Source organism: Botrytis sinoallii, assembly GCF_014898435.1.
Source record: "Botrytis sinoallii strain Bc 23 chromosome Unknown BSIN_011, whole genome shotgun sequence".
In the NCBI taxonomy this organism is placed as follows: domain Eukaryota; kingdom Fungi; phylum Ascomycota; class Leotiomycetes; order Helotiales; family Sclerotiniaceae; genus Botrytis; species Botrytis sinoallii.
The window spans coordinates 1-17,583 of NW_024066038.1; the positions used below are offsets into that span (position 1 = coordinate 1).

At 43.1% G+C, this 17,583-nt stretch overlaps 5 protein-coding genes across 5 annotated transcripts; 2 read left to right on the plus strand and 3 right to left on the minus strand.

The window, feature by feature from the left end:
• Positions 1–825: 825 nt before the first annotated feature.
• Positions 826–2,155, plus strand: EAF02_006678 (uncharacterized protein; the record flags this gene model as incomplete). The annotated part of the gene is made up of 2 exons (XM_038902726.1): positions 826–1,440; positions 1,496–2,155. The coding sequence occupies 2 exons, from the start codon at positions 826–828 to the stop codon at positions 2,153–2,155; spliced, it is 1,275 nt and encodes a 424-aa protein (XP_038757047.1).
• A 2,832-nt stretch (positions 2,156–4,987) lies between these two features.
• Positions 4,988–6,465, plus strand: EAF02_006679 (uncharacterized protein; the record flags this gene model as incomplete). Its single annotated transcript, XM_038902727.1, has 2 exons — positions 4,988–5,755; positions 5,812–6,465. 2 exons carry the CDS (start codon positions 4,988–4,990, stop codon positions 6,463–6,465), a joined length of 1,422 nt encoding a protein of 473 aa, XP_038757048.1.
• A 1,436-nt stretch (positions 6,466–7,901) lies between these two features.
• Positions 7,902–9,980, minus strand: EAF02_006680 (uncharacterized protein; the record flags this gene model as incomplete). The annotated part of the gene is made up of 4 exons (XM_038902728.1): positions 7,902–8,066; positions 8,235–9,214; positions 9,266–9,465; positions 9,532–9,980. 4 exons carry the CDS (start codon positions 9,978–9,980, stop codon positions 7,902–7,904), a joined length of 1,794 nt encoding a protein of 597 aa, XP_038757049.1.
• Positions 9,981–10,623: 643 nt separating this feature from the next.
• On the minus strand, positions 10,624–12,088 carry EAF02_006681 (uncharacterized protein; the record flags this gene model as incomplete). The annotated part of the gene is made up of 2 exons (XM_038902729.1): positions 10,624–11,874; positions 11,999–12,088. The coding sequence occupies 2 exons, from the start codon at positions 12,086–12,088 to the stop codon at positions 10,624–10,626; spliced, it is 1,341 nt and encodes a 446-aa protein (XP_038757050.1).
• A 1,898-nt stretch (positions 12,089–13,986) lies between these two features.
• EAF02_006682 (uncharacterized protein) lies at positions 13,987–14,292 on the minus strand (the record flags this gene model as incomplete). Its single annotated transcript, XM_038902730.1, has 1 exon — positions 13,987–14,292. One exon carries the CDS (start codon positions 14,290–14,292, stop codon positions 13,987–13,989), a length of 306 nt encoding a protein of 101 aa, XP_038757051.1.
• Between the last annotated feature and the right edge of the window lie 3,291 nt (positions 14,293–17,583).

The window sequence follows — 17,583 nt, forward strand, 5'->3', positions numbered from 1 at the left end:
CGTTCTCGATACAGACTGTGAGATATCAGAAACCGACGTTGACTCCGCTGAACCATATAAGGAATTGACGGTCCGCGACGGTGCTACACTGCTTCAAGTTCCAGAATATTCAGGACCATGCTTAGCCCGCAACGAGGACCATTTTGCCAAGGTTGATATTCAAAGGCTGCACTTTGTTCCATATGCTCTTCGAGATAATAGAGGTGGGAAAGGACATATGAGGGTGGGCTTGCGGCGGAAAAGTACACGGGTGTAAAGAATGGTGAAATTGTTGATACCAAATGTATATCATATTCCTAAGAGACACAAATCTTGATGGAGAATATATATGATTCACAGCGAGAAAAATCTTCTGCCCTCAAAATTCTCAACTCTGAAATCTCTATTTACCTAGGTAGGTACTTTGAGTACCTGCCTATCTATTTACTTTGAATTTGTATCTACTTGAAATCTCTATCAACTTCAAATCTCTATCAACTTCAAATCTCTATTCACTCGAACTCTCTATGCACTCGAAATCTCACTGGTCAGTAGGTAGGTACGTATCCATCATTCACTCCCCATAACAAGAAACTACGCCAAATAGTCTTAGCGCCTTTGCATACATAGGTACCTATATGTACAACCTCAGTTTCAATTTTGCCATCGCAAATCTCTAAACCTTTATGCGATATTATCCTCGAGTTCCGCATCGTCCGAATTTCGTTTCCCGCTACTCGTACTCACTCGGGGAAACCGCATTTTTCTTCTCGTTTAAATCGGCCAACCCCGATCTCCACCACCTACAACTACAATTCAGACAGAAGCGGACCTTACCAACACAACATGAACCAATCATCCCAGAAGAAAGTTCCTCGGGTACAAACTGCTCCCGACACATCAGCTACAAAGGTAGCCATGCCCAGGACTTCCTCAGACCATCGCACTTATACCGAAAAAGAGGTGCAGGGCTTCGTAGGTAATGTGTTAGATATGGCAGTACAGCTTCTAGCAGGGGAGAGAAAGAGAGAGGGACCGAGAGACGTTTCTGAAAACAACTCGGGAAGCGACGCGGCAAGCGAGACAGTAATTAATAGTCTTCAGAGTGGCCCGGCCCCGGCCCGCAAAAAGAGAGCGCTCGATACCGACGAGGAAATAATTTGCAACACCCCAGCCATCACTGCGGAATCTCCTCGGCCAACGATCAACCAACGTCTTCTTTCTAATACTGCATCCCGAAAAAAGACAGGCAGTCGCCAAAACACGCGAGTTAAGTCACAAGACTTGTGTGCGGCTCGAAGACTGCAACGAGAAACCCCCTTAGCGACTTGGATAGAACAGAATACTACCACACATGGTAAAGTTCGAGATTGGCACACTAGGGCCCATTCTCTTCAACTCATGTGTTCCGTCTCCACGAGACAACAAACTCCCGACCCGTCGGTTCTATGGGGACCTTGCGTGCGCTGTAATGAGTACCGAGTACATATCCTCTAAGATGATGCGCCATCTCAAGGCTCCCGCTGACTACGACTCGCACGGAAAATTACTCTCCACGCGAGTTTCCGTTGGGTTACCGGCGATGAATGCGGCGGGCCAAATACTCTTAGTTGACGGAAAACCAATGCTTGGCTTCCTACGAGATATAGCTGAGCAATTTCCTCGTTACGATGAGATCGAGGCTACAGCAAAGGCTGCCGTCTGTAGAAAAAATGCCGCTTGGTACGAACAAAAATTCCGGGATACAAATGCTAGACACTTGTCGCGCTCCGGTACTGGCAATCAGAATGGACCCGAAGCCGTCAAGCCAACTCACATTTTTCCTCTATTCCTCCTTCGTCCAGGACTCGAACCAGATACTGAATCAGCTGATAAGTTTCCTCCATCCCCACCTAGAAACACCATACATACCACAGCATTCCCTGGTTTCCCTTTCTCTTTACCTCGTGCTACGATACGACAAAGTGTACCAAAATTGTCCTTCTCAGAAGAAGCTTCAAGAACTTGGTCGAGTGACAACCGAGTTCGTTCCACCTTAGTAGCACGTGGGCCACTAGAGCGACTTGGTCAAGACGACTATATGCTGAAGACAACCGAAAACAACCGATTCACAAGTCCCGCCGTGTCTCCAAATGGTGACATCGAAGCCGAAAATCTGGTCCGAGAAGATCTCTAGCTCTTCACTAAGCCAAGGAAAAGCGCGCTGGAAATCTATCTTCGCTCTAGAATTAGCTACTAGCTAAACTCGCGCTGGAGCAGTACAAAGATAGATCTCTCAGAGAGATTCAAAAAGTTAATTGATGGTGAAAGTGAGGAAAGGTAAAACGGGAGACCAACAGTTGCCCAAGGTTTATTCGTATATTTTGGAGCACTGGGGTTCTATGGCGTGTGAGTCAGCAAAGCGAGGCCTGATTTTCTGATTTTCGTTTTCAAGCAGTCTGGTGATGGAGGCAATCAAGCAAAGTTAACCTGAGAAATGAGTTTATGCATGGAATGGATCGTGGAAATACAGGAATCTGGGACAGCCAGACATTAGGCATCAAAGTGAAGTGGTCATCTGGGGGGTCTGGCTGGTATATTATTTGAATCCCTTATGGACATAGGTATCTGAAAATAATGATAATCGCGCAGCTTTAGCAACTCAGAAGTGTACAAAAAAACCTTGTAACAAATGATATATACTAGACCAGAATTCGTTAGATTGAACCACGGCCTTTCCTTAACCTAATTTTCCACCTTATACGAGAAGACGAGTTCAAGAACCCGCTGGAAGGGATGACCTGTACCTGGTAGTTATGATTAAACACACACTCTAAATGATTTAACATTTCAGATGAACGCCTCGAAGAATAATATCTTTTTAGGCGATGTGACTTTTTTGAAGGAACGAGTCTTTCAGATGATATAGATCCTTGAAGTGTTTCGACTGCTATAGATAATCCAATATCTAAACCAGTGATTGACTGACAGTCCTCACTTGTTATGAATGAGTTGAGTAACAACTATTAAATGAATCATAATAGACAACTTTGTGAAGCGACATCTTAGATCCTGATATACACGTGTATAGTTAAGGCTCTATAAATATCATGCTCATGCTCACGCTCACTTGAATTTCAGCTCCTGCTTGGTCTTTCTTTGATCCCCAAGTGACAGGGTTACACCAAAACACGTGAACGAAAACACGAACTTGAGGCGTTTGAGCGGCTCCAATGCATACCCCAGAATTAACGATTTGTTAGAATGAGGGGCAAGTGGCCAAGCCAGTAACATCAGTCCTTGTGTACCGCACAAATGTTACACTAGCTACCTGGCAGTCCGTCATAACCATAATAAAACTGCATCTTTCGAATTTTCTCACGCCAAGCCATATATTTAACAACTAATGTTGAATTGGATGACATCGTAGTAACAGCAACAGTAATAGTAACAACGACAGTAGCAACCGCAATAGTAACAGCATATTACAAAAACCCTAAACTGTGTGATTGTCACATGAAATCAGCACATCCCCAAACCTAGCCTCGGATGTATCATTGTACTTTGTCCTTCATACCTTTAATTTTTCAAACTCCAAATTTTATTTCGGACTAGCAAGCTCAATGTGGGCAAAATCCGACTTTCGTGCATTTTGTTGAGAGCAAACTGATGAATTTGGCCCCGCTTTTCCTCCCATTTTGATATCTGCGGAGTAGCGGACAGAAGGCAAAAGAGAGACGCGAGAGGCAAAAACACACACAAAAAACCAAAAAAAACAGGAATTGGATAAAAACATCTTTTCGCCACTATTCCGAAGAATTAACCAGGTGGGTTTTTTTCAATCTGGGAGAGAGGAGGATAAAGCTTAGTCATTCAATTGACATTTGGCGTGTGTACCTGTTGGCTTGCTTCAAAGCTACCCTGCATTCACAAGGCTCGCTGCAAGATTGACCAGTGAAGATGCATCTTGATAGAAACTTGTGAGTCGTGTATCTTCCAGCTGTATCGTGGACCGGCATCGTATCGTGTATCATGTATCGTGTATGGTGTCAACGGTTTAACCGCATTAACCAATGCCACAGTGCAGAATGTGTCGGTATACGGAGCAAAAGGCGGTAGATGCGATGCGCAATCAAATCCAATGTGCGCACTGAACATTCATGTAAGTACTTTGTATGTATGGGAGGATGCACCAAATAAGGCTGAAAAAGACCTCATAACCCACTCTCCACTCAACCAATCAACTAGTCAACTAATCAGCTAATCAGCTAATCAGCCAATCAGCCAATCAGCCAATCCTAGTATCTTTTCTTTCCGATGATTGCAGCTTCCTTCCTTTGTGGCTCCTTCCTTGTGTGGTGAATTGGAAGGTTTTGTTCGTCCAAAATTTGTTGGGAATTTTTTTTAGCTGAAGCGAGGCTATCAAACTATGATCTATCAAATGAAGAGGGAAACCAAGAGAAAATGGATGAATTTACCTGGTAAAACCTTCAATATTACGAGACTTCACTCAATCATTTCAATTTAATTTCTTAAAAAGGACGGGATTCAAGAAAATAAACCGAGGCCCGGACTTAGAAGGAGAGGGAGGGTACAGTACTACTACATCTACGGTTCTTCTATTTCTTCCCTTTGAGATCTTTCTTATTGCATGCCAAAGGAAGGTCAGGAATTTTATTATACATTACGTTACCTATCTAGTATATCAACAATACGGGTTGAAGAGTTTCATTACTTTCTCTCCTCCTCTTCCTCTTCCTCTTTCTCATCCTCATCCTCTTCCTCATACGATATTGAGTTTTGATCTCTTCAAAATTCACATCTAACTTTCTTCCAATTTGAGAGATCCAGTTAACTTTTTCCTTCTCTCCAATTTTGGCCCTTTCCTCATTTGATATTCGTTTTGATATCGATATCAAATTTCTTTGAAATTCTTTGGTTTCATCCCTCCCGTCGCAAGGCAAGGCTTCACTCCTAACTTGCACCTCGAACCTTTCGAAAGAAAGATACCTATACAATTTTACTCAAAATGGCTTCCGCAACTGTCCATTTCTCTCACCCTGAACCCTCTCTATTCACATTTCCTCCAAAAGGCGACCCTCAAACTTTACCTCCTCCAATACCAGGTTCGACTCTTTCTGCCCCTCCATTCGAAATCGACCCCTCCTGGTACAATGCCGCCCTCGATGTGCGAGTTCCAATCACAATTGCTGCGGTATATGCTATAACGGTTACACTGGTCAATCAATACAACAGACGCGCTGGAAACAAAGCTTGGCCTATCAGTAAAACCAAGGCATTCTTCGTTTTCGTCGTGGCACACAACATTTTCTTGGCTGTATACTCTGGATGGACTTTCGTTGGCATGTTTGGAGCTTTGAGAAGGTCAATTCAAAACCCAATGGGCCCAGCTGGTCTCGCCGGTACCGTCGATAGTTTATGCAAAGTCCATGGTGTTACTGGTTTGGATAATGCTATGTCTTACAATGCAAGCATGTCAAAATGGAACGCGGCATTGCCAACTGAATTCAAATTGACAAGTGCCGGAACTCCAGACTCTACCGATTTGGGAAGATTATGGAATGAGGGACTTGCTTTCTATGGATGGTTTTTCTATCTTAGCAAGTTTTATGAGGTTCTTGACACTGTTATTATTTTGGCAAAGGGAAAGAGAAGTTCTACTCTACAAACCTACCATCATGCGGGAGCTATGATGTGCATGTGGGCTGGAATTCGATTCATGTCACCACCAATTTGGATGTTCGTGTTTGTTAACTCTGGAATTCACGCATTAATGGTAAGTTCTTGATCATCCCAAAATCTTGTAATTGAGACTAACATTTGGCTTTTCAGTATACCTACTATACTCTTACAGCATTCTCCGTACCCATCCCACAAGCTCTTAAGCGCAGTCTCACAACAATGCAAATCATTCAATTCCTCGTTGGAGCTACATATGCCACCATCCACTCCTTCATCTCCTACACAGTCACCGTCCAAGTTCCATCCATCCCAGCTACCATCTCCTCAGTTACTTCCTCGGCATCCGTTGTCGCTACCTCCGCCGCTGCAATCGCAACCTCAAGCGGAGTCGCCGACCTGATCAAGAAACTTCTCTACCGCGCAGTCGGCGAAGAAGGTCTCGCCGAGAATGTCAACGCTCCAGCCGTCTCAGATGTCGCTCAAGCACCAATTGCTTCTATCCCTAAATCGCACTCTAAAATCCCAACATACGTCACCGAAACTCGTACAATCCCTTGTATCGATACCAGTGGTCAAACTTTCGCTATCTGGCTTAATGTTATCTATCTTACCCCATTGACCTTCCTTTTCGTAAGATTCTTCATTAAATCTTACATCCGAAGAACAACAGCAAGTGGAAAGAAAGCAGGCAGAAAAGCAAGTTTCGTAGCCGCGGAAAAGGCAGGACTCGATGCGTTGAAGGGTGTTGAAAGGGAGATGACCAGAGGCGAAAGCAAGCTATCAAATGGCTTTGAGAAGAATTGAATGGGGATAGCAGAAACTTGGAAGAATTCAACTTGATGAGGGTAGTGAGAGGATCCCTACTTGACAATAGGGTCTGGGTGTATGGGAAAATCCCCCAAGCACCAGGATTAAAAAAAGGAGATACATCAACGAACAGATAAACAAACAAACAAACAACATAAACAGAAAACCTTCAAGCAAGGGAACGGATACACATAAAGTCACTGGGGTGCAGGATGGACGGTATGGTGGGAGGCAATGAACTCGAGAAAGAAGCGCGCGTTACTAAATCGTTCGGCTCGGAAGAAGAGAGTACGTATTGTCGTGGGTGGGGTGCGGTTTTAGTCTTTTTAAGCGTGCGATGCGTGCAATGCGTGCAGTGTGTTTTGTACTACGATGCTACAATGCTATCCATGCATGGTAATGCATGGTAATGCTCATTCAATATGTACCTATGTATGATAGAATCCAATGATACCATTATAAATTGATTGTTGATTTTTACTTTTTATTCTTCATTGAGATTGTGTATGTGGTAGGCAGTATGTAGTATGTGTTGGTTGTGTGGTACTTAAATTACTATCTACGAAATTCAAACTGAAACCAGGTCGGTAACACGAAAAAAGAGAATAAATGAGAAAGCCCTGAAGCGTCTGTCTGGGAGCGTCTTGGGCGCTACGATACCAGTAGATGATCATTATTAGGGAGTCTCGAGTTCGCTTATAAGACCTCGGGATGGACGGGTAGGTATGTATGTACCCAAGTTAAGTATAGGAGGAGAGTACTTAGTAGTTATTTGATTAAAATGGATGAAGTAGATAAAATAAATAAAATAGATGAAGTAGATAACATAAATAAAATAGATGAAATAAATAAAATAGATGAAATAAATAAAATAGATGAAGTGTATAAATTGTATATTTCTTTACTTGTAATTCTTACCTATCTATCTATTACGATTTAGTTTCTGGGTTTGTTTGTTGCTGGGTTTGTTTGTTTATATAAGTGATAAGTAGGTGATTAGTAGGTAGGTGATTAGTGATGAGTAGGTGATTAGTAGGTGCTTAGTAGGTAGGTAGGTAGATAGATAGGTATGTATTATTATGATATATTAGATTAGATTATATTGCATTACCATTATGTGTTATTTATAGGTCATATTATTTATACCTATCTACCTAGGTATAAGTACAAGTATAAATACCAGCTATTTACCTACCTACCCCCTCAGATACATAAACAACTCTACAACTTAATACCCAGCTAGTAGTATTAGCAAGTAAGTAAGTACCCTTGCTTACTATACACATACGCGCATCTTTTCTCATCTATCAACAACGTCAACATCATCAAAAATGTCAACATCATCTAACCCCCTCTCATCCATACCCATACTTCCATCTATCCACCCCCCTCAATCTCCGCAAGCCCCATCCCAATCCATCCCAATCCCCCACTCACTCTCTATCACCGCCGACTTGCGATCCCGTGGGACTTCTTTCAGGGCTAAAAGGCACCCCTTCTCTCCTATCAATCTCCTTGCTATCAGATTCATTCGCATGAGCTTGAATCCTATCGTTAGCAGTGGCCGATTTGTTACTCGCTGCTATCGCTCTCACGGCCTATTCACAGATGATTGTCAGCATTTAAATATTCCCGCTCATCCGCTCTCCCGTTCTTCTCTCTTGTTGCTTGTCCAATCAAGAACCTTAGATAAAAGAGCAATGGAAGTAAATCCATCTTATCATCTAAGAGTCAACACTCTAACCTCCAAGAAGAAAATTACTTACAGCCATAACCGCAGTTCCCTGACTCTGCTTCTGTTTCCCACCACTTGCATTCCCCTTTCCACCTCCATCTCCCCTCACCGGTCTCCCCTTCTCACTTCTGCCTGAATTATCCCTCACAGCTGTCACAATACTGCTACTCGAGTCACCTCTCTCAATACCTTTTCCCACTGCCCTTCCTATTCCCAACTGCTGTCTCAAACCCGTAGCATAAGTTTCTTTTCCTGGGGATGTACTCAAAATCGGCTTCGTTCCCGTATTTCTTGCTTTCGGGCTTGCTTTAACTTGCGAATTTGCGTCCGCGATGGGATGCCTAGGTAATGTCACAAACTCATCTTCATTATTCATAACATAACTCAGACGACTCCCCGGCGCCGAGACCGTATTACTTTTCCGCAGAATATCTTTCGAGGGTTTGTGCAGCACAGACGGCGTATCATCGCCTGTTCTAAACGAAAATCCCTTTCTGGATTCAACGGAAGATACTTCTCCGTCGTCTTGTGGTTCTACCCATGGTCTTGCATTGCCTGTTTCACCTGAAAAGAAAGGATCTATTTCTTGATGTTTGGTCGGAATATCGAGTAGAGGTTTCTCTTTACTACTATTGCGAGTACCGGGGATTTTGGGCGTGCGATTGGGAGTGGGAGCTTGACCTTCAGTAAGAGCCGAGCGGGAACTGGTATCATCTGATTCCGATGATGAGTCGAATATTACACCGAGTTCTTCGGTAGCATGTTGTCTTTCTATTTCATCTAGTTGTACAGATGTCAAGCGGGTGGATTGGTTGTCCATAGCCGAGTAAAAACTTTCGGTATCTTGGACTGAAGAACTTTCTTTGCGTCGAGATTTGACCGTTCCTTCGCGGTGTATATCTCCTTCCTCATGAGAGAGCTCACTTGCATTTGTAGGAGTTTCTAGTGGATGCGATGAAGTAATTTGTTGTGCGTGATCAATATCCCAGTCAGTTGTGGTAGTAGAAGAATCTAAGGAAGTTAGATGATGTAAAGCCAAAAAGGAGATGATGAGCAACCAACCTCTCCCAGAACTATATCGCGCGAAATTTTGCTTGATTTTCTCCATACCGTCTTCGAACAAATCCGCCGCTCTTCTAGTCCCATGAACAACACTTTTTGAGCGCGCCATCGTAACATTTTCCATTCCTCCCTCGGTCTTGGAGAGAAGAATTTCAAGATTCTTTATTTCTTTTTGATAATCTTTTTCTTTCGCCTTCCACCTTGAATTACACGCATAATTAGCAACTCGTACAAAAGATGTTCGTCTATATTCAGATATAACTTACTGTTCAGCCATACCGTCAAACTCCCTAATGTCCTTTGTATGCCTTCCCTTAATATCCTCAATCTCCCCCTCCTTAACAGCCAACATCTCCTGTAGATCATTATACGACTCTAAAACATGTAAAATACACGTGTTGTACTCCACCGGTATCGGCTCCATTAAATTCCTTGTCATCATAATCACTTTAAGTGTTTCAGCCATCTGACTTCCAGATGGTTTATGATATACGTTTTCAGGAATATTGACATGTTGAAAGGTAAACGTATCACCTGCAGGTGCATGAAGATTCGAAGTTGATGAGCGAAAACCAATGTAGGAGGAAACGCGCGAACTAGGACGGATAGATTTCATGGTGTCTTCGGTTTCGTGAGGTTCATCAGAATGATTGCTTGGGGCGGATTGAACTGGTGTTCGAGTCCTTGCGAAGACGGGTCGGAGCCATTGATCCATTTTGGATGTTGGGATTCACTGGAGATGGAGATGATTCATATAGTGGTTCGACTTTTGAGAAGTCTGATTGAAATGATGTGGTGGTAATAATTAGAAGGCATTATATAACTGAAAAGAGAAGGAGCAAACCATTGACGGCCGTACCAACAAAAGTAAGATGTCAAGAATCTTTGATACTGGCGCCAATTATATCTCATTCTGAGTTAGCTGTATAGCAGCATTTGTCGAGCTATGAGGATTATTTACAATGGTCTCAAAGGTGAATAGAGTTTGGAAGACGTTGATGGTGAAGTGACTCAGTTTATAGCATCCATCAATTGAACAAAAGGGAATTTGGCTACAATATCGCGAGTCCCGTCATTGTTGGAAAACGGTTCACAATTTATTGACCTGCGAAAATGTAACTAAGAAGCTTTGAGAGGTGATTATTGAATAATATAAATAGACTACGAGCTTCGGTTTGCTTGTGAAATGCTGCTTACTATGTGCAGAGTATAATGGTATCTTTTCCATTTCCATTTCCATATCCATTCCCATATAACTCCATTTGCTAAAGCATAGATACCCCAACGCTATGTGCAATCCTGTCAACCGCAGAGAAATATCACTAGATGCCTACGGGTGGCTTCATGACCTCCTTAACCTAATAAAATAAATCTTCGGCTTTCTGCCTTCTTGCACCCCTTCCAACTATCCTCTCCGAAAAGAGCTCTTTCCCTGTGTTCCCACTCCCCGAGCGAGAAGGAAATAGTTCCTTCATGGTTGAATTATCGGATGCTAAACCTTTGATAGAGAACCCAGTAGAAGCAGGCTTTGCGGTTCCACGAATGCTAAAGCCTTGCGATTGCTGTGGCCGTTCTGATGTAATCCTTTCTGCCAATGAGAGTTTGTTAGGTCGAATATCTGAGCTTCCATCAAGAAATGGGACAGGCATTCTATTTGCGAACAAATCTGCTGTTTCGTCTGCAGCATCTAAAGCACCGGACTTTCGTTGAGTAGTGCCTAATTTGCTCGGGAAGAGTTCCTTTGTAGCGGATTCTCTGCGAAGGCGAACTTTAATATCCTTAGCTTTCGACCTATTCTCTGCAGCAGCTATGTCTCGACGTCGTCTATTGTTATCTCTAGCTCTATTTTCATTGCTCATGGGCGATGCGCTTCGATCTCTCAATCTTCCATCATTTCCACTCCTATCTGGAAACAACTCTCGCGAACCGGAGCCTCGTCGATTGCCAGTTCGCTCCCTAAAATCGCTAATGGGCGAGCCAGATCCTGACCGTCCACGACCTCTTGCAGCTCTAGTTGCCAAAGCTGTTTCGTCATCGTCGTAAAGACTTGCATTAAACCCTGCTTCTGCATCTCCACGCTGCCGGTTGCGTTGTTCCCGTTCGTCATATCTCTGACTTCTATACCCGTCATCATCTCGGTCCCGATATCTTCGTCCACCCTCGCGCTTTCTGCGCTCTGCAGGATCATGTTCGGGATTGAAAAGGTAGAAGCGACTTCTTTCTCGGGCCCCTCTCTGTTTGCGATCTCCGACCACGGCAATGCGTACTTGTAAGCTGATTTTGGGATTTTCGGGGAAAGGGTTGGCAGGAAATGATTGTAGGACTGGAAGCTGTGAAATATCCTCCGGAAGCTCTTGAGCAGAGAACTTTCGAAGAGCAGCTTCAGCAATATCGCTGCTTCCATACACTAAATTCAATGAAGAATCATCAATCCATTCTACTCGTGAAATGTGTTCGGTGAAATAATGCTGTGCGAAGTTCTTTACATCCTGAGTGGTAAGATTGTCCAAACCGCGAATGTGGACTTTCTCTGGTGTGGGTTTTTCTGCATCTGGACCAGAGTTATCATTTGGAGCTGAGGTTTCGTTTTGTGCCGCAGGCTGATCCGGCTGTATACATAAGTTAGTGCAATGTTGGTGAAAATGTTGTCTAAGTGACACATCGAGCAGGCCTCCGATCTGGCATTTGTGTCTTCCGCCGGCGCATGCACATTCAAACGTCGAAAGTACTTACAATCAGCTCAATGTCTACCATATCTGGAACGGGCAATTCCTCAATAATTCCAACGTCGATATCCATATCGATATCCATGTCGGTCGCCATGTTGGAATGTGGAAGGGTCGCAAGTATTGTATTCTTATAGATGTCGTTCGTTGTAAATGTTGGTTCTTGAGCGCGTATCTGGAGTCCTTGACGTGTATTTGTACAGCTTGTTTGATTGTTCAAAGATGAGGAATAAATCTAATCCCTAAATATGAGATGTATTGTGTTTGCTGCAAGCTGCAGAATCGTCCGGTGGTCTTTGATGCCAGGAAGTGGTGCAGACTCGGATTATTTGAGGTTCCTGGAAGGAAAGTTGAAGTTTGCGCGCGAAAGGGTCACCTTTAAGAAGACCTGAATTGAATTGAAAGGGTTTTCAAATATCAAAATAATTGAATGGTGAATTAAAAGAGTTATGGTAGGTAGTTATCAACCTATTACTGCAGCTTAAGGATATTCTTTTGAAGCCGAACTTTCTAAGTCGTTAGTGTAAGCGCGGTGTGGGGTCGGAGTTAAATTTTAGTGTGTATCTTTTTGAAGATGAAATTGTGCCTTCAAGACCTAGATCATCATCATTTGCATTGTTGAGTTTGGACTGAAATGGCGATATAAAGCAGTCAAGTATAAGACAGAGACCACCTGATTTTAAAATCTGTCATGGAATACTGAAATGTGTTACAGGCCACATGAGAATCACAAGTGGATGGAGCAATTCATCATCATATATAGGTACCTAGATGTGCCGACACAACCACGCCATATACTCCACCCTCAAACTCATTGATGTATTATGAGGTTTGATGGCACCATTTGCCTTAAATGCAACCTACTTCTACGCAGTGTTCGATTGCTACATCTAGGTCGAAAGGATGAAAAGTGTAATGGGGGCCATTGGATTTGTCGAACTCAAGATCGGAACATTGGATGATCTCGCCAATCACCATGCTCTAAAGGTTTCTGTAAGTTACGGATTCTCTCGAAGTGTTTTCTTTGGCCTCTATGGAGCAGTTGTATTGTGTATCAATGAGAGGGCATGGCCACTAAAGCCCAGGAGGAGAAAAGAGGGGAAGGGAGGGGGGGAATGGCGGATGCCGAAGGAGAAATTGAATATAGTTGATTCAATTGAAAGATAAATCTCAAGATTAACCAGTATGTGTGCACAGACTGAAGGTAGTATCACAGGCCAAACGAGAAGGAAGTGTCTGGATCAAATGGTACCTGTCACAAAAATCGTGGGTGAGAGTCGAAGGAATGGAACCGGACGATACGAGATTTTTTCAGTGTGATATTTTCTTGGATAGAGGAAAAATGAAATCCCCAGACTTCGTAGTGAAAGAGTACTCTCGCTGCTGATGTCTGAAGTCACACATACCGTTGTTTTTGCCCTCGCATTGCATCATTCATGTATTCTGCCTTCTGTATTCGTTCATAACAGCACCGTGTCCAAGAATCTGAAATACAGTCCAATTTGAGACGTTTCGAGCTTTGAATCTCTGAGCATGCTTTGATCACTTTGAACAATTCCTGGGTTTAACTGTTCTAATGTTCAAACTGAATTTACTGTTTCAAGTTATTTCGATGAGCATGAGCATCTTATTGTGGGATTGCAATCCGGACTATCTGACACGCAGGTTCATGTTCTATGTTCTCATATTCAAGACGAGCTCTGTCAGTAAGATCCTATATACTATATCAACCGAGTCCTACAATGGTGTACATACAAATCTCGATCAAAAATTGTGTTTCAGAATGATTGAACTCCAAAATTTATCTTGATTAAGAGCTTCATTTGCCGCGAACATTGCGAATTTATTGTTGTTTGAAACTCATCCTTTCATCTAGACGAATCATGGAATTAATGAACCTAGTTGGTGGAAGCACAGGCTTAGACAAGTACTTCATCTTCTACTCTTCGTTTTATCTCACATCTTATATTCTCAGCAAACTCACTGACTGGAAACTCATCTTATAGTAAACAGTGTTATGACATCACAGCCACCGTTGCTAGTACCGACGACTGGGCTACTACTAGCCCATTCAGCTGCAGTAACAAGATCTAATTTCACCTTCTTACCAGTTGAGATACCGTTTCTTCTCGTTTGTTTCGGTCGATCTTCTACAATTCCTGGTGCGATTGCTAATGATGCGCCTAGATTAAGTCGCCGAACATGATTACAGATTTTTGATATAGTGTCGTTTTTGTCAAGAGAAGTCGTGAGATTACTAAAGAGAAATAGAATGCTGCGGTAGAGCGAGCGATGTGGCATTCTTCCAGTTCATTGGTTTATTTATAGGGTGATGATTAATCCCGTCGAAATCGCGTGTCCTGTCAATAGACTGACTATGGTTACGGAGATGAACGGGGTGAAAATATGGCCGTCAGTTCAGTATCACATGGTAATATTTACAGCCATGGCGGCTTGAATGTCGCCAGGTTTGATGAGCTCGGCAATGTGAGGCGAGTATCATATCATATCTCACTGTAAGCATGACTGAGCAGGTGATACTCAATTCCGGGGCAGTATAATAGAAACACATTATGAAATTAAGGCGTGTGTGTGCCAAATGGGACGTTTGCTCTAGCGAGTCACTTATGCGACAGACAAATCTCGTTACAATTTCATCCCCTCTATATCATGGGAGCCCTCTAAGCACATTTCGAGCCCAATCTCAAGACACCGCTGCGATGTTGCCATCACGAGGGAACATAAAAAGAACCGAAGTCTTAGTCCCGCCAATTTGGAGTAATTAATCTATCGCCAGGAGTCATTGCTATGGAAAGAAAAGGCATCTCAATACCAATGAGACCAACAGATATCTGCAAGGCCTCGATATCCTTTCACGAGCTTAATCGAACTTTTTTAAGGCGCTGCAGTTATTATTCTTTGCCGGGGGCTCATGGTATTAGCGTGAAAAATTCCTGGGGACAATTGAGATAGCAAACCCTAGCGGTATGCATATTAACGGTGAATGGTAACAATTTTAGATGTTATTAACAAAGAGCAAGACGACTACCCCAGTAGTGACTGCAGAGATAGACATACCATGTGTCGGCGTGTTTCACCTGTCGCTCTTCGGAAAATGTACGACGCGAAAGAAATTGGCAAGAGGCTAAATCGGATTAGGACTGACAGCAGTATCAACTGGCAAGTGCCCGATTTTTTCTGAATATTAAAATATTCGGGCTTGCGAATTGCATGGTTGAATTATTTTCTGGGGCATCCCACGGGGGCAAAAGTTGTTCGGAAAAACAAAAGAGGAGAGGATGGGGTTGAGGGGAATGTACCGGAATCCACCTTTACCGAGGGAATTTATGTTCAACTCACCATCTGTGGATATTGGGTAGCAATGGTTTATTCAGCATCGAATAACTACGGAGTACAAGATGATATGAGTATGATACTTAAGATCTGTACATGGTAGCTAGGATTTATAACCTAGACCTTGCTTGGTATATTCTCTGAAATCCCAAGGATCAATATTCTTTGGGCATCTATGTACAACCATGGAGATGGCGCATATCACTCGAAGATCTTGCTACTGCAGGATTCCAGAACTGGTATACCGAATTCTCACATCGTGAGGGGACTCCCTCTACCCCCATGCCTGGCGACTCAGCTACGGTGCAGAATATTCTCGAAACTCTTGCTTAAGTTCTTTCTTGGCCAAGATATACGTATAATACACCCAGACACTCTGTAGATGGTGGCGCACTTCGTACCTGCACTGCCAGTTTGCCTGGTTGAATGCAATGTAATGTAGCTATGGTAGCTTTTCAGAGTAGCAACTCTACTAAGTACTGGCAAAACAAACGCTTTCTACTCGGTGAAGGTTCTAGCTTCTTTCTAGCTCTCCCTGCAATTCTAGACTTTTTGCTAACAGAATGCTATAACCGAAGAGCACTTGCTTTGCGGTTCCTTATTCCATGCGGAGACTTTCGAATTATTTCCATTCTTCAGGCTTTCTTCTAGACTTGGAAGGTAACCGTAAGCATGAGTAGTGGCAGTTGAAATGTAATCAAGATCGAAGCAAGCAGAGACGACTTGACTGTATTCACACTGGTAGATACAGATGGGTATGCATTAGTGTTTGAGTCTACTGCACATGGAGAAATGAATATTTGAAATAGTAAAGAGAGAGAAAATTATGTCATTTAGTCTAGATGCGGACAGCTCGAGCAAATTTCTTGTATGCTCCCTTCGAATTCCAAGTTTTTGCATGAAGTAAATATTCGTTGGAGTTTATCATTGGCGCTATCAATAACCTCCTCATTATTTTGCCTTGTTTCTTCTCAACAAACGCGGATAGCGGAAAAACGCACGCACGCACGTACGTCTGCATAAGGCATACACTAAAATCACGAACTACTTCCACCCTGGCCTTAGCGAAAATCACCACATACCTACATGCACCCCCTCCATTTTGCTAACTGCATTGGGAATAGCGCCAAACGAATGACTCGTGCCCGTTGAAGTAGATCTACAACTTCATTACCGTGGCCCGCCTCGTCCACTCCCCTCGTGGAAAGTGGGCTTGGGTGTGATTTGCGGGTTAGGGTGAATCGAGTTAAAGGAGTAAGGGAATCACGGAGCTAATGTGGCTAAGTACTCGGTGTGACCGTTTGAGTTGCAGTGAACGAATAATCGGTTGCTAACGGGTTCGAGAGCACTAGTTGTGCATCAGTGGGCGAGTTTTGCAGATGAGATGTGTGCAGTGCATATCTGAGAAAGAAATGAAGGATGATTAATTGAAAAGAATTCTTCAGAAGGTATAGCTAGCACGTAGTGTGTATAAGTATACTTACTCAATGTGCTTAAAGGGGGACGTTGACTAGTTGGTGGAATGTGGAAATTGCAGATTTGGGTTGGCGCTTGGAAGCGGATGTTACAGTCTTGCGAAGCGGAGGCGATGATTTGCAATGATTTGCGAGTTGCTGGGGGATTTGCAGTGCAGCGAGGGTACTCGGTGCAGCGACGAAGCTGGGGGTAATCACATACCGTTCTTGGCAGGAGATGCATACACCCACATTCGGTCATCGATCTATGCTGTATCTGACATCAAAAACATGGATGAACTGTCAATTCTAGTAGAGTGGAACCGTATGTGGCCTGCAACTTGCAAGTTTCTACACTCAAGCTGTACTGATTAGTTGATTGTCATTGCGTTGTTAAGCATGGTGTAGTCTTATCTGTAAGATGTCAACCTCTCAGCGTGAGACACACTTTTGTCCAACAAATTAGTATGAAGTTGATTGAGTTGACACTGACACTGCCGTTAAACTGCCAGTTTCAGTATCATGACAGGAACGTTTGGTCATGCCAGTGGACTGTTACCGTGAAGCATGGAGAACATGCATTGGTGCGTTGTAGTTTCAAAGATGGGAAGTAGACCACACACTGACACCGACTATGATGATACTGGCAGTTGAATAGCCACAATGAATCAAATTCAAACTTGATTGACAGGAACATCTGGTCATGCATGTCTGCAGTGAAGTATATTATGAGTAGAATTGTGGATTTGAATGGAAGATTGCATTGATGCATTGACGTGGTTTC